Consider the following 14552-nt stretch of genomic DNA (forward strand, 5'->3'; position numbering starts at 1 on the left):
TATATCTCAATTTAAAAAGTGTATGGAACTCTTTCCATATGCTGGCTTAGATGCTTAGAAAGAACATTTTATAGAATTTCCCAAAGAAATAAGAATTTAAAAGATATCTGAATAAAGTAATATTTTAAATCAGAGGGAGGCAGGAAGTCCGGATGATGGAGATTAAGAGAAAAGAACAGAGAAGGAACTGTGTGTGTGCATGTGTTTGTGTGTGTGTCTTTTGGTGGAGGAAGGAGCAGGCTCTTCATTGGCGAAGGGGAGGGGCAGGAGTAGGATATGCCAGTTTCTTTCTTTCTTTCTTTTTTTTTTTCTGACAGAGTCTTGCTCTGTTGCCCAGGCTGGAGTGCAGTGGCATGATCTCAGCTCACTGCAACCTCTGCCTCCTGGGTTCAAGCGATTCTCCTGTTTCAGCCTCCAGAGGAGCTGGGACTACAGGTGTGTGCCACCACACCTGGCTAATTTCTTGTATTTTTAGTAGAGACGGTTTCATCATATTGGCCAGGCTGGTCTTGAACTCCTGACCTCAAGTGATCCACCTGCCTCAGCCTCCCAAAGTGCCAGGATTACAGGGGTAAGCCACCGCATCCAGCCACCAGTTTCACCTCAAAGTGAAACATCTCTTCCCCTTGAAAAAAGAATCAATCCCAGTTACTTTATTGGTGTTACTCTAGCTTTCCTCAATAACAACTTACTACGTGCTGTAATAAAACCTTCATTTATTCTTAATAGGACAGAACTTCTTTAGCTCCAGACCTGTGCTGGGAAATCTGGTGACCCTTAGTCATGTGTGGCTACTGAGTACTTCTAACATGGCTGGTTTGAATTGAGATGTACCAAGAGTGTAAAGTATATAATACATTTCTACAGAAACATAATGGGAACTATACATGTAATATTAAATTTTCTAGTAGCCAAATTTTAAAAAGTAGAAAAGAAACATGTGAAATTAATTTTAATAATATATTTTATCTAGCCCAACCTGTCCAAAATATTATTTTATCATGTAATCAGTATAAAAATTATTAATGAGGAGAAATTTATAGATCAGTTGGGATAATCTATCATTTACAAGTAGAATTGTGACAATATCACATTGTCACAACTTGTCTCAGTAAATATTTTCCTCATAGAAAGATTCTGCTCAGTAGGCTGGGTGCAGTGAGCTGAGTTTGCGCCACCGCACCCCAGCCTGGGCGACAGAGCGAGACTCCATCTCATAATAAAAAAAAAAAAAAAAAAAGAAAGATTTTCCTCAGCAAATCTTTTTCTTCAGAGCAAAGTGCAGGGCATGCTCACTCTCCCTTGTTTTTTTTGGCTCAATATTCATTTTTCTACAGCAAAACTTACATGCATCTCTCATTTAAAGTTCTCTGGGCATCTTCCATAGTGAACTAGTAAGCGTGAAATACAGTATTTCCTCATTCTATAGAATGACGTGAATATAAACATACACATTCCAGTGAACAGACACACCAAGGAAATCAACCGCATGGGGAGGGCGTCCCATCCCATTAGCAGTATCAGGGAAGAAGAGTGAGGAAAAAAAAGAGTGAGAGGGGGGTTGGAGAATGATAACCTCATATTCCCAATTTTACTGTAAGTGAGAAGGAAGTGTGTATTACTATAGCAAAAGGATGAAATGTGTATGGCTATGAAAGATAAGAGAAGCGGTAGAGGAGGCACAGGGGAAGCTGTCTGTCTCCTATTCCTCCTTTACTGCAGCAGAGTCAAAGATATGGTTGGAGCATCAGTCCTGCTGGAGTCCTCCCATGGCTGGAGCAGGACTGACACTCTAACCACATCTCATGCTTGCAATTGTGTAAGCAAAAAAAAATCAACTTCTAATACACTTCCATTCCTAACATTCCAGGATTGTTAGTGATTGAATCAGATGACCAGACCTGTGGATGTGGCAGAAGCACAGCAATGAGGAATTACAATTTATCTCAAAGCAATTGAAAGGCCATAGCAGCAGAAACTGCAAGGCCATGGCAGCAAACGACCACCCTTTGCCAGAATGATTTCCTCTTTGGCCATGTAGAGAAAACAGCAGAGCATTTTCACAGTGCAAGGAAGGTACACTGCTAGGAATCTAATATTTTTTTAAGTTTACAGTTAACTTACATGCCCTTGTTTGTTTGGAGACAAATGAACCACTGGATCCTGCCGCATTAATCTCCCACTGGGGCTCTCTCGGAAAGCTGGCAGTACCTTTGATACTGCTGGGAGATGGCATGTTGGCTCTGGAATACAGCATAGGACATTATGGTGCAGGCACTAAGCAGAAACAAGCACATGGTGACAAATGAAGATGGCTTGCCATTGCATCTTTCAGTTCACTGACCAGCAAACTCTGCATTTCAGCAGTAAGCTTGTTAAGAGTCTATATGATAGACAGCAGGTCAGAAACTTAAGTGGCTGATGGATAAAGCTTGCAGCTGGTGACAACTTGTCACATCATACACATTAGCATAGCCAAGTACCACCAAACCAAAGGCCATGAACAACGCAGCAAAGTTCAGAATCAACTTTTGGTTTGGGGGGAAAAATTTGGATTATATGAATTAAATTTATGAAATTCATTCATTGCCAAGTGTGGCTAACCTAGCTTGGTCTACATTACCTAGACAGGCATGGATGCAATCACGTGTTACTTACCATGACACTTTGGAAATATTTTACCTGTATATTCATGCTGCTCGAGGACAAAAGAATTGAAATCCTGAGGTCCTCTATAACTGTAAGCTGAGCACAACAGAAAAGACACACAGCAACTAGTTTACTTAAAACAATTGCTTCCTTTGGGACTCCAAGCTGGCGTTCAAGATGGGGTTCCAAAAGTGAGAGATAAAGAACTTATCCTCCATAACACCACTACAGCTAATAGCAAGAATCCTGGACCTCTGAAACACCCTTCCTAACACGTAGAGGACAGGGCAAAATACTCCTTGACTCTGACTCTCGACCATTTCCAAAAGCAGAGGCAGAAAAGCAAACAGCCATAAAGGTAAGTGAGCCAAGTCAGTAAGTTAAACTCCTGTCTCCACTGTCAGGAGGGTACCTGTTGATACAATACACTGATGCCTAACCAATAAGAACCTCGTAAACATTCTCAATCAGTGCAAGTCATTAGAGAATGCTGTTCTTATAAACTGAGTAGAGAAAGGTCAGCCCATTATATACTCAATATTGGGTACTGAGTAATAAAAATGCAACAATTATTTTTCTTGACTTCTCCCTGGAATGGCTTATACCAGCTAAGCCTTCTGATTCCGTCTGATGTGCCAGTTAGGAAAGGCTGGGTTATTTTTCTGGAATGCTGGGATATCAAAAATTATTTTTAAAATTATTTTAACATTTTATTTGAAGGGTCGGATTTTCAGCGGTGAAAGGCCACCACTTGGACCTCTTGTACTGTGGTGAAAGGCTTCTTTGGCAGACTTCAGGGGTATCTTATTTTTAAAAAAGGTATACCTTATGAAAAAGATAAACAAATACGTTTTAAAAATTCACCTACATTCATTTTTAAGTCTTATCTATTAAGAGTGGGATGCCACTAAAGTAAAGTGGATGCAGGGAAAAAAAGACCAGAGGGAGGTTAGTGTGAGAGAATGAACAGGGGTCTAGGAAGAACCTTGTAATTACCCTTTCCATCCCTTCTCACACTGTGTGACTTCCCGAGTGTGGCAGGCATGACACTGCACGCCTCACAAAGGGCTTGCTGGCAGCCTTGTTCAAAGCCTGCACCAGGAGCCAAAAAAAGTTGCTAAAGTCATGCTGAAGAAGGGATCCTTTTCACATGTGTCATTACCATCTCAACAGTATCAAAACATATGGGATTTAAAACATTCTGTCAAGAGTAGAAAAGCAGATCAGAATATGCTCAGGTTTTCTGTGTGGGGGTGGGTGGGATAAGAGTAGAGAATGACAGATGGCTTCAATAACAAGGCACATCTCACTGAAGCTACTGGAACAAAGCATATCTTCAGAACCTAGGAACTCCATTTCTCTTCCTCAACCCCTGTCTTGGTGGAATACATCTCCACTCCTTGCCATGTCCATGGTTAGTACATTTACTCGGGCACAGTCATTAAAACAGGACAGAACAATGAATTTGCAGAGAAGATTAACAGATGGGTCTTGTCTTATAAGGTTATCCTTTTCAGTCCTGAAATGTACACCTTTTTTATCCTACATTGATGCAACTAGAGATTAAATAAAGGAGGAAAAAATCCAACAGTCTAACAATCTAGATTCACGTTAATGATGCATCAACTGCGTTGGTACCAAATCCCTGAGGCTCCTGTGTTGAAAATCTTGTTTCATGGCAAAATGTTATTGTATCAACTAGTGTTATGGTATCATTGTGAAACAACACATATATAGAAAGAAAGGGCTATGCAGTAGAAATCCGGGCACGAGCTTGCTAACGCAAATCTCTTCCACCCAGCTGTTTCGTACTGCTAAGACATTTCCTTAGCTGACAGCTTAATAGCAGAGTGAGTAGAATTTTTTTTAAAAGCACATCAGGGAGGAAAGAGATTCTAAGCAAGCTACAGATATGACTAAACAATAATTGTATTTCTTTCCCACTTTGTTCATAGTCTTGTTTTTTAACTTGACATGAAGTATACCAAGCAATCTCTCAAGGTACTTATTCTAGGCAAAAACAAATTAACAAGGATGGGGAAGGCACTTAGTTTGGTAGTCTGGTGTTTTAATTTAGGTGCTGAAAATAATTCCTATCCCCTTTTCACTTTTGAATTTGGGGTCACTTAGAATTCCTTTTCTCTTAGGTCTTATTTATTGCTTTCACTTATACATAATCTAAGAGACTTAATTCTAATTCATATTTATTAACTAGGGCTGTCTTTTATAAAAATGTTTTGATAACATCATCAAGAGGTGACCTAAGTCACCTGGTAAAAGCACTTGCTTCTTGTAGAAATTGATTACTTACCCATCTGGTCAGCAATGCTATCCTCACTTCTTTGCCAGCTAGGTGTGGATTTTCCGCTGCCACCGATATCTGACTGGGTGTTCTGTCTGTCAATGGAGGCCGGGGATCTACGGCTCACTCCAAACCTGTGGTGATTTCCGCAAAGGCAAAGACAACATCAGGGACCTTACCCATGAGGGGAAGGCAGTCCTGGGTGTAATGAACTAAATTTTAATGACAGGCACTACTGGTTTTTGCTTACGTGTCTGTACTTGTATACACACCCTGGTTTGTGTTTATGTGGGTGTGGAAATGTGTATGTTGTGGTCAATATACACCACTCTGCTCAAAAAGGTATGAATGCTATGTAAACAAACTTGTAACAATGAGGGCAGAAGCCATTAGGACTGAGCTAACCTAAGGTATGTAGTGTAAGAAACCAAAATTTTCTAAGCCCTCGTACAGCCAAGTTCAGACTTATTCACAGCCAAAAGAAAAAGTTCACAATCTAAATATTAATGTTCCATATATATCTTCCAAATGGTATATTGTGGAGGTTTGTTCCTCTTAACTTTGTAGTTTACTAAATCATTAAGTCAGTGGTTCTTGGAACAAGTATTTTCTGAGTACTTGCTTTGTGGTCTGAAATACAAAGATTACTATCATTTAGATCATGTAGAAACCATGTTCAAACTGTATAAATTTTAAACTGCCTTTGGGAAGGGCAATTTGGAAGCAGGTAAACTGGCAAAAAATAAAGGCAAATGTTTATTTCTGGAAAGAACATTTAGCTATTTAGTGAGCCAGTTTTATTTTTCCCTTTGTAAAATAATAATACATGCTTAATTAAAGCATATGCCTTGACTAGCAATATCAACAAATTAAATACTGACTGAGCCCATGAAAAAGTGCCAGAGTGTAGAATTTAAACATTCATATGGAAATTTACTAATTTATATGTGGTTACTAATGAACTTATGCATAATCTACACAATAAAAGACCAAACAGGGGCTAGGAGCAGTGGCTCACGCCTGTAATCCCAGCATTTTGGGAGGCAGAGACAGGAGGATCACTTGAGGACAAGAGTTGAGACCTGCCTCGGCTACAGTGTGAGACCCCAGGCTCTACAAAAAATAAAAACATTAGCCGGGGGTGGTGGCCACTACAGTCCCAGTTACTCAGGAGGCTGAGGTGGGAGGATGGCTTGAGATGGGCCTGGAGGAACTGATGCTCGTGGGTGTCTCCTTGCTATAGGCTGATACGTGTATGGGTAAAACCAGGAAGTAGCACACCGGAAAGGCAGGAGATAAACAATAGGAAGACCTGGGGCCAAGTTCCAACCCCCACCAAATATGACTGAACAAAGTCACTGAATTTTTGCCTCAATTTATGTGTAAAAACGGCAATTTCATTATAAGAATCCAAGGAGAAAAATCTATATAAAGCATCTGCAAAGTAGAAGGGGCTAGAAAAATATTTATCTTAATAAAACTCATTTTTTTTTTTTTTTTGAGACGGAGTCTCACTCTGGCCCCCAGGCTGGAGTGCAGTGGCGCAATCTTGGCTCACTTCAAGCTCCGCCTCCCGGGTTCACGCCATTCTCCTGCCTCAGACTCCTGAGCAGCTGGGACTATAGGTGCCCGCCACCATGCCTGGCTAATTTTTTGTATTTTTAGTAGAGACAGGGTTTCACCGTGTTAGTCAGGATGGTCTCGATCTCCTGACCTCGTGATCCACCTGCCTCGGCCTCCTAAAGTGTTAGGATTACAGGCGTGAGCCACCGCGCCCAGCCAATAAAACTCTTATTATATCATCTCCCCAGTTACTGTTTCACAAATGCTTTTCATTTACATACCCCATCACAAGGCTCACTAAGCAAAGCTATCTCACATACTGATGTAGCATTTATTAAAAATAAAATCCTTGATTTAGGAAAACTTCTAATTGGTTAAAGTGGTCATTTAAAAAAATGACTCACAATTACACTTTTCGCCATCTCCTCCCTAAGGGTCCTTGTTTCATTCACAAGAGTAAATATACCTATTTGTGATCCTATTCTAAATTTTTACTAAGACTTTTTTAAAAGGCATGGAGATGCAAGTAAGAAATGGATTCTAATCATGCTTTTACTTTTTTATTTTTTAAGAGACAGGCCTATGTTGTCCAGGCTGGACTCATATTCCTGGCCTTAAGGGACCTTCTCCTGCCTTAGCCTATCAAGTATCTGGGACCACAGTGCCCAGCTTGCTTTTATTTTTTGGTAACAGTATAAACTTTTAAACCTCTGAACCTTTTAAACCTCTGAACTTAAAGCTGGACATTTTTCTGGCCCTTTGGTTTTAAATAAACAATAAAGTAAGACTATCTTTAAACTCTGCTTTGGAAAACATTTTCATCTGATGAACTTTTAATTTCATTTCTCATATATGCCCCCATCCCCAATTTATTGTATGCCAGAGTATAAGGGATACCCAGTCCTGAGGAGCTAAGATAAAACTTGTTCTAAATTTTTTGGTGCTGTTTTTGAAGAGCTTAATTGTTCTTTGTCCAGAGAAGCATTTAGTAGTTTAAGAGTCACACTTAGATTTGAAGGAGTTTTAAGTAATCATTTGGCTGACATATGAAACACATTCAGTGACCAAGGACTCTGCCTCATGAGGTCATCCAGTTCTTTCCAGGGCAGGCTGACAGCTTTGAAATATTTTCCTCAAAATAGGCTGGACCCTTCTTCTCTGTAACTTTCATTTACTGGCCTCAGTTGTCCTCACAGACAAGTATGATCCCCAATCTAAGAGTGCTCGAAGAAAGCTACTGTGGCTTCCTCACCTCCATATAATTCTCATCCTCAGCTTGCACATCCTCAGTTCTTTCTCCCACATGGTCTCCGAGCTCCTCATTTACCTGGGCCCTCTCTTTGGATCTGCCCTGCCTGGTCGGAACTCCTCAAAGTGTGTGGTCCAGAAGTAAATCTCCAAGGAGGGTGGAACAGGCCCTGTGTCTTTTCAACAGTTTTGCTTTTTAACTCCCTCTTATTCCCATCCTAAACTTGTACAGGTGTTGTTTCCACTTTGGAGTAAATAAGAAGTGACAAAATCTGAACTGTAAAACTAAACAATATATATAATGGACAAACTAATGCAATTTGATTTCTTTGCCACTGAGTTCTTCGTAGAGGCTAGATGATGATAAACTTCCTAAGAAGTAGTTTAAACCAGCCATGAAGCCATTTTTCTATCTGGATTATTAACTACATTTTCTCTTTTGTTTGTCTACAAATTGATCAAGGCTGGCTGAATGGAAGTCATTTTACATGTCTGAGTACAGATGAAAGAAATGACGCCAACAGGGACCACGTACAACGGGACAAACGCATACCTACCCTTCGGGCATGGACTTCTGCCTGTAAGTGCCCCCCACAGAACCAGTGTCACTGGATGAAGACAGGTTGCTAGGGGAGTTCCGACACTGGGATCTTGCTAAAGCCATGGATGAGACCGTCACATAGATGTCCGAACCAGGAGACAGCCTGCATGTGCAATACAAAAACACGAAGTCAACAATTCAAAGGGAAAATCCCAAGGCAATGCATGATGGATAAAATCATATAAATGTGACAAAAACAGTGACTTCATGGAGATAGTGAAAATGAAGCCAGCTGGAAGCCTACAAAAGAAACTTCCCCATAAAATGACTCCCTCAGGGAACAGCTGGAAAACTGCCTTGGGCGGGGGAGGGGGGGTGGGTGTCAAAAAATAAAGGGGAAAAAAGATCTAGAAAACATGTATGCTTCCAAAAGCTGCCAGAATTCAATGGGCTAAATTGCTTATGCAGTTTCCTAGTATGGCAGAGTAGAAGATAATTGAACCCAAGTGACATTAACATAGCAATTAATTCCAGTTTCTCACACTAGTCCTCCCAGAGTATATGACCATAGTAACACTGGTACATTTTTTGTATGCTTCTTTGTTTTCCAATTTTATTATTCACAGTCTGGAATGAATATTCAGATTTTGCTATTTAGTATTTATAATTTTGGTTGGTGGTAGTATCACCATATAAAAACCTCCATGAAAAAAATGCCTAAAACCACAGTTGGTGAATTTAACTAGAATTACTGAATATATATAATATCACAGTAGAAGTGTGCTCCACATGGGCACCTCATGTATCTGTTTCTAAAGTTACGGGTCCTTCACATTGCCAACTGGCTGTCAAGGCAGAAACCATAGCTTTGTGGTCAGGACAGACATATTTTTCCCCTCTACCTCCTCTACTCTAGTAGGCAACATGGCAACCACAGGGATATGAGTAAGTGACACTGTGCTGACAGTTGTGACTAGGTTTAAGCTAACCCTTAGTAACAATGGTATTTTATTTCAGAAGCAAATGCTGGCACAAATCACTTGACTCTTGTAGCAGGGGAGGTAATTTCCATTTTATAACTTAGGAAGTGAAATCTAAGTCATCGTTCAAGTTCACAACAAGCCAGGTCTCTAGACTCTAATTCCGCTGCACTCCATGCTAAACTACTGCTGTCCCCTAGAGAAGGCCTACATTTTTTTTTTTCTTAATAAGACAGTGTGCAATGGGTTTGCATGCTCAAACAACTTTGCGCATAAAGCTATCCTAAGGCAAGTCAAAGTTTTGAAGCCTTGAGACAGAAGCTGCTTCACCGGCAGAGGCCCTGTCCCACAGTGCCTCTTTATCTTCTGAGTAGGGCAGGATGGGGCCTCAGGTATAGGAGGCTGAGAAGCTTTGCTAATAGAAAAAGAATAAGGATAGATATTAAAAAGTACAACTCCCAAATTAATCCATGCCCAAGAGGCAGGTCTGACTTGAGAGCCCAGATTTGTCTCCGGCTGTCTCCTAAACATGTCGACTGGACACCCTTCACCAGCAATCCAAATCAGACCTTTTCAAGACTAACACATTTTATCCCACTCTCCAGCACCCCACACTGTCCTTCCTATATTTGTTATCTCAAGATAAACATCTTTTTTTTTTTTGTACTACATAATGGCTTTATTCACAGGACAACTTGAGACTGCAAGTCATGTGACTAGTCAAGCTAAACATGGTGAAGCCATTTTTTCCCCTTCCTCTTTCTTTACTTTCCATAGTTAATTAAGTTCAACCACTATTTACTGAGCACAAACTGTGTGTCAGGCACCCTGATGCTGGTCCTGAAAACACAAAGACAAAGAAGCTATCTAGTTTCCAACCTGCTGAAGGGCTTCTGAGTTCTCTCACCTGCAGCCTGGGTCAGTACAAGTGTCCCGATAGGTCTCTCAATTTCCAGGCTCTCCCCACCCCATTCCTCCAGCAGCCCCAACCCACCCTCTTCAGCAAGTCATCTGACTGCTAAAAGCCTATTCAAAGCTTCCCTTTGCCTATAGGATAGAGGACCAAATCCCCGAGACTCTCTTTAAGGCCTTGAACCATCTGACCAAACCCCATCCTCATCTCCATCCCCATTAATGGCTCCACACACCCTACATTCTAGAGACAGTTGAGGCGTCCCAGTTCTCAGACTCCACCCATTTACACTATTATTCATCTTTTTCTCTCTGCCTGGAATGCCTTCTTCCTTTGCTACTCACATAAAAAGGCCTGATTCCAACATCATCGCTCTGAATTCATAGATTAGAATCTCCTCAAATCCCATGACAGTCTGTTCTTTGCACCATTACACCATGTCATACAGAATGGTTATTTTATGTGTATTTGTCTCCCCTAATGTGAATTAAGACTCTGTTCTTAAGGGGCCAGGACTGAGCCTTATTTATCTTTACATCTCTGAGTGCTTAACATGTCTTTTGAATGAAGGAGAATCCCTATCAATGGTGTAGAAAAAGAAGAAGAAAAGGGGGATTCAGGACAAGTACCATAGTTATGTCAGATGCCCCAAGTCAGGAGTTCTCAACTATGATGGGGCTAGATCACCTGAACAACAGTTGGTCACTAATAATGAAGTGCCAAAATTTGTGAATAATTTAATAAAAGCAATTGTAACAGACTGAAAATTAATATGCCTTCTAAAATGCAAGAAAAAGGGATGGAGTTACAGGTGATAGAATTATATCTAAGCCCAGACACCCATGTGAGTATCATCAATCTTACATAATGATGGTGAGAGAACTTAGGACAACGCCTGTTCTAACTAGTGTGAAATGGGGCAAATAGGGAGACTTGGGATGTCAGTGTTCAGGAAATGTGGTGAGAAGAAAAAGAGGCAGGGTTTCTAAAGTCTTCCTGTTATCATTGTTGATCTCGCTGTTGCTATACAGACTGTGAGAAATATGGGCGAACCACCCACTGGCACTGTCATTAGGTTGCCAGGTCTCAAAGTAGGGTATGCGTGGGACAGGTATGGCGGGGCCACAGACTAGTGGGATACTAGCTCATCTCTACTTCAGGTAATGTGTTTTGATAAGAGAAAACAAAGACATTTATCTGGGTACCATAACATGGGTTTCTCTTTACTCTTTTCCACTGAGACATATTGCAAATTTCTCACTATTATTCTAAAGTAATTAATTGTGAAGTGATGTGAAAGGGGTAGGACTGGGAGGAGTTGGTTATGAAAAAGAAAACGAAGTAAGGCTTAAGGAATGACATGAATCCAAATGTAACAAAATACCACATTCCTTTCAACCTGAAGAGTTTGGCTCTTATACACACATAATAGAGAGAAACTTCAAATATAGTTTCATTTCATAGCTGCTTTGACTTTCTTACTGCAAAGGGGAGGAGGTGTTACAGAAAAACAGCAAAAAGGAGACAGCAGTGGCATGTTAACTCAGTGAAGATTAATGCAACGTGTAGGGGTCTGATGATTTTTTGACTTAGGGGTAGTAAACAAGTAATGCCAGTGAAGTATATTTACGGTAAACGTTGAAATGTTTATGCTTCTATGAGGAAGTTACAACCTAATTCCAAAGGAAAAGTCAAGATGTAACCTTTACATCTGCTTTTCTTACCCTGCTCTCCAAAACGTATATTAAGCTAAGATACCTCAGGCTAGTTCTCAACCTCAGCTTTCTTATTTGGCAAATGTATCAGAAAATTCTATTTGGTTACTGGAGTTATCCCAAAGTGAAAAAATAGCATTTTCAGAAGGCTGGCATTCATTCGCATCCCTCTTTTGCATTTATATAACTCAATAGTGGCTTTGTTTTCGGACTGTTCACACACATAGAGCAACTGATGGAATGCCACCCAAATGTTTTTATGACTCTAGATGTATGTATGGTAGGCAAAGAAAAAATCACAATTAGCCCTTATTCTGATGACTTACTATTTTTTCCAAATACTCTGAATTTGATACTATCACACAAATATTATTTAAGAACAGACCTAGTGGGAGAGTGGGAGGCACTGCCGCCTGTCTGGGTACTGGCAGTCCACTTCTGCGGAGATAGCCTGAGGCTGATTGTTATTGGAAGTTGGGCTGATTGCTATCCTGCCACTTTGAAGAGGTGCTTCAAGAACTGGGAGTAGCACCTCTCACATTGGCTCACATAGGAAAACCAGCACACTGACCTCCTGGATCTCTGTCCATCCCAACCCACCTCACAAGTGTACTCTGTTTTAAGGGTTGCTGAGTCCAGTGAAGTTACAGCAAGATCACAAGTCTTTTCTTCTCTTTTGAGATAAATCCAGATCTTTCTGGTTAGTCTTAAAGAGCCCCAAATGTCTGATGTTAATGTCCCAATAGGTTTAGAGGACGAAGATTAATACCTCTTTCAATTGCTCTGAGATCTTTCCATTCTGTTGAATACAGGCAATATTCTTTTTAAAGAATGCTCTCGTCACTGTCAGAGAGGAATTCTGTAAATCTTTCAGCATTAATCTCAGAAGATTTTCTTCCCTACATTTTTACAAATTTAGTCAAGAAATAACTAAACATTTAAAAAATAACCGATACCAAACATTCTCTGGGGCTTCCTTCTGCTGATAAAACACCAGGGCTTTTTTTAATTGTACTAAGAATGCAGCAATTGAAAAAGTCATGATCATCACCATCAAGAGACATTATTTCCACAGTCTTTTGACTACACTTAATACTACACTTAACACCAGATTTTCATTTATATACAATGCATTTCACTGCAGTGAAAACAAAGAGTTGAAAGGGTTGGACATTTAGGAAGAGATGGTCCAAGATATGTCCTTCATTCTTCCAGAAGTAGTTTCACACCAGGCTAAAAGAGAAAAGAGAGCTGACATACACACACACACACAGATTTCTAACACAACCACCCCTGTCCTGCACACCTATTCCATGAATCAACTTACAGGATGACATATATAGTGCCAACATTAATAGATTCATAGTAAACTGATCACTGCAGATTATGACTGATTACAACTTATCAACTTATGGGTATGGAATTCTAAGTGAGAAGTTGATGGTAAAATATTTTCCTAACTGATTAGGTAGGATTAATTACATCTCTATTCTATTTCCTATTTTTTATTCCAAGGTGAGATATGTACAAGGACATAAGGCCCTCAGTAACCCAAGTGCAAACAGTGAGCTGGTGGTATAAACAATTGAAAGCATTTCAAATAGCAGCAGTGATGGACAAATTAAATGCTGGAGTCCATAATTAAGCACAGCATTTTACCACAACTTAGCAATTAAAATGCTATCCAACCAGAGAACAGGACCAAGTTAAAGTCTTCTGTCTTCAGCCATGTATATCAACTAGGAATTATGTAAAAAAAAAAAAGAAAAATCTCTACAATGATTCAAGTTGATGTAATTTGGGTGCTATATCCAGAGTAGTTTGAACAAGTCATGTTCGACTTCAAGCAACTCGTGCCTGTCTTTTCATCGCTTCCTGTTGTGTACTTTGTGAACAGAATTACTACTGGCTTTCTAACCACATAATTCATACCAGCTGTTCAGACTAGATCATGGGAATCCTGTTCTTTTTTTTCTCTTTTGAGACAGAGTCTCGCTCTGTTGCCCAGGCTGGAGTGCAGTGGTGTGATCTCAGCTCACTGTAACCTCCTCCTCCCAGGTTCAAGTGATTCTCCTGCCTCATCCTCCTGAGTAGCTGGGATTACAGGCGCCTGCCACCACGCCCGGCTAATTTTTGTGTTTTTAGTAGACAGGGTTTCACCATGTTGGCCAAGCTGGTCTCCTGACCTCAGGTGATTCACCTGCCTCAACCTCCCAAAGGGCTGGGATTACCGGTGTGAGCCACTGCACTTGGCCCCAAAATCCAAAACTTTTTGAGGGCCAATATAACGTTCAAAGAAAATGCTCGTTGAAGCATTCTGGATTTCAAATTTGGGATGCTCAACCAATAAGATTAATGCAAATATGCCCAAAATTTAAAAAAAAATTGAAATTTGAAACATTTCTGGTCCAAGCATTTTTGATAAGGGATTATCCTAATTGATCTTCACAGAGTCTAAGAGGTGGGGCTGTGACCTACTTGACTCATGGGGATGTTAAAGTGCAGAAGGACAGGACCTTGCCCACTGCCACACGCTCGCAGTAGCACAGCCAGGATGCAAAGCACGGCCCCTGGACAGCACAGCCTACACTCCTGGTGCTTCTAGGAGTTTCCAGGCAGCTCACACTAATACACAGGTGGC

The 14552-nt window shown here is 40.5% G+C and overlaps 1 protein-coding gene across 15 annotated transcripts in view; it reads right to left on the reverse strand.

Annotated features, from left to right (window-relative positions):
* Positions 1-14552, reverse strand: part of LOC105494308 (signal induced proliferation associated 1 like 1) — a 410938-nt gene that overhangs the window by 31831 nt on the left and 364555 nt on the right. For 12 of the 15 annotated variants that reach the window (XM_071099943.1, XM_024796720.2, XM_071099940.1 and 9 more), the window contains 4 exons: positions 8320-8466; positions 4961-5085; positions 2683-2745; positions 2125-2243 (listed from right to left, as the gene is read on the reverse strand). In XM_071099943.1, the coding sequence (XP_070956044.1) occupies positions 2125-2243; positions 2683-2745; positions 4961-5085; positions 8320-8466 (454 nt within the window). The remainder of the gene's footprint in view (positions 1-2124; positions 2244-2682; positions 2746-4960; positions 5086-8319; positions 8467-14552) is intronic. The other 3 variants (XM_071099945.1, XM_071099944.1, XM_011762630.3) reach the window with 1 other exon arrangement.

Source organism: Macaca nemestrina, chromosome 7 (genome assembly GCF_043159975.1).
Source record: "Macaca nemestrina isolate mMacNem1 chromosome 7, mMacNem.hap1, whole genome shotgun sequence".
NCBI classification, from domain to species: domain Eukaryota; kingdom Metazoa; phylum Chordata; class Mammalia; order Primates; family Cercopithecidae; genus Macaca; species Macaca nemestrina.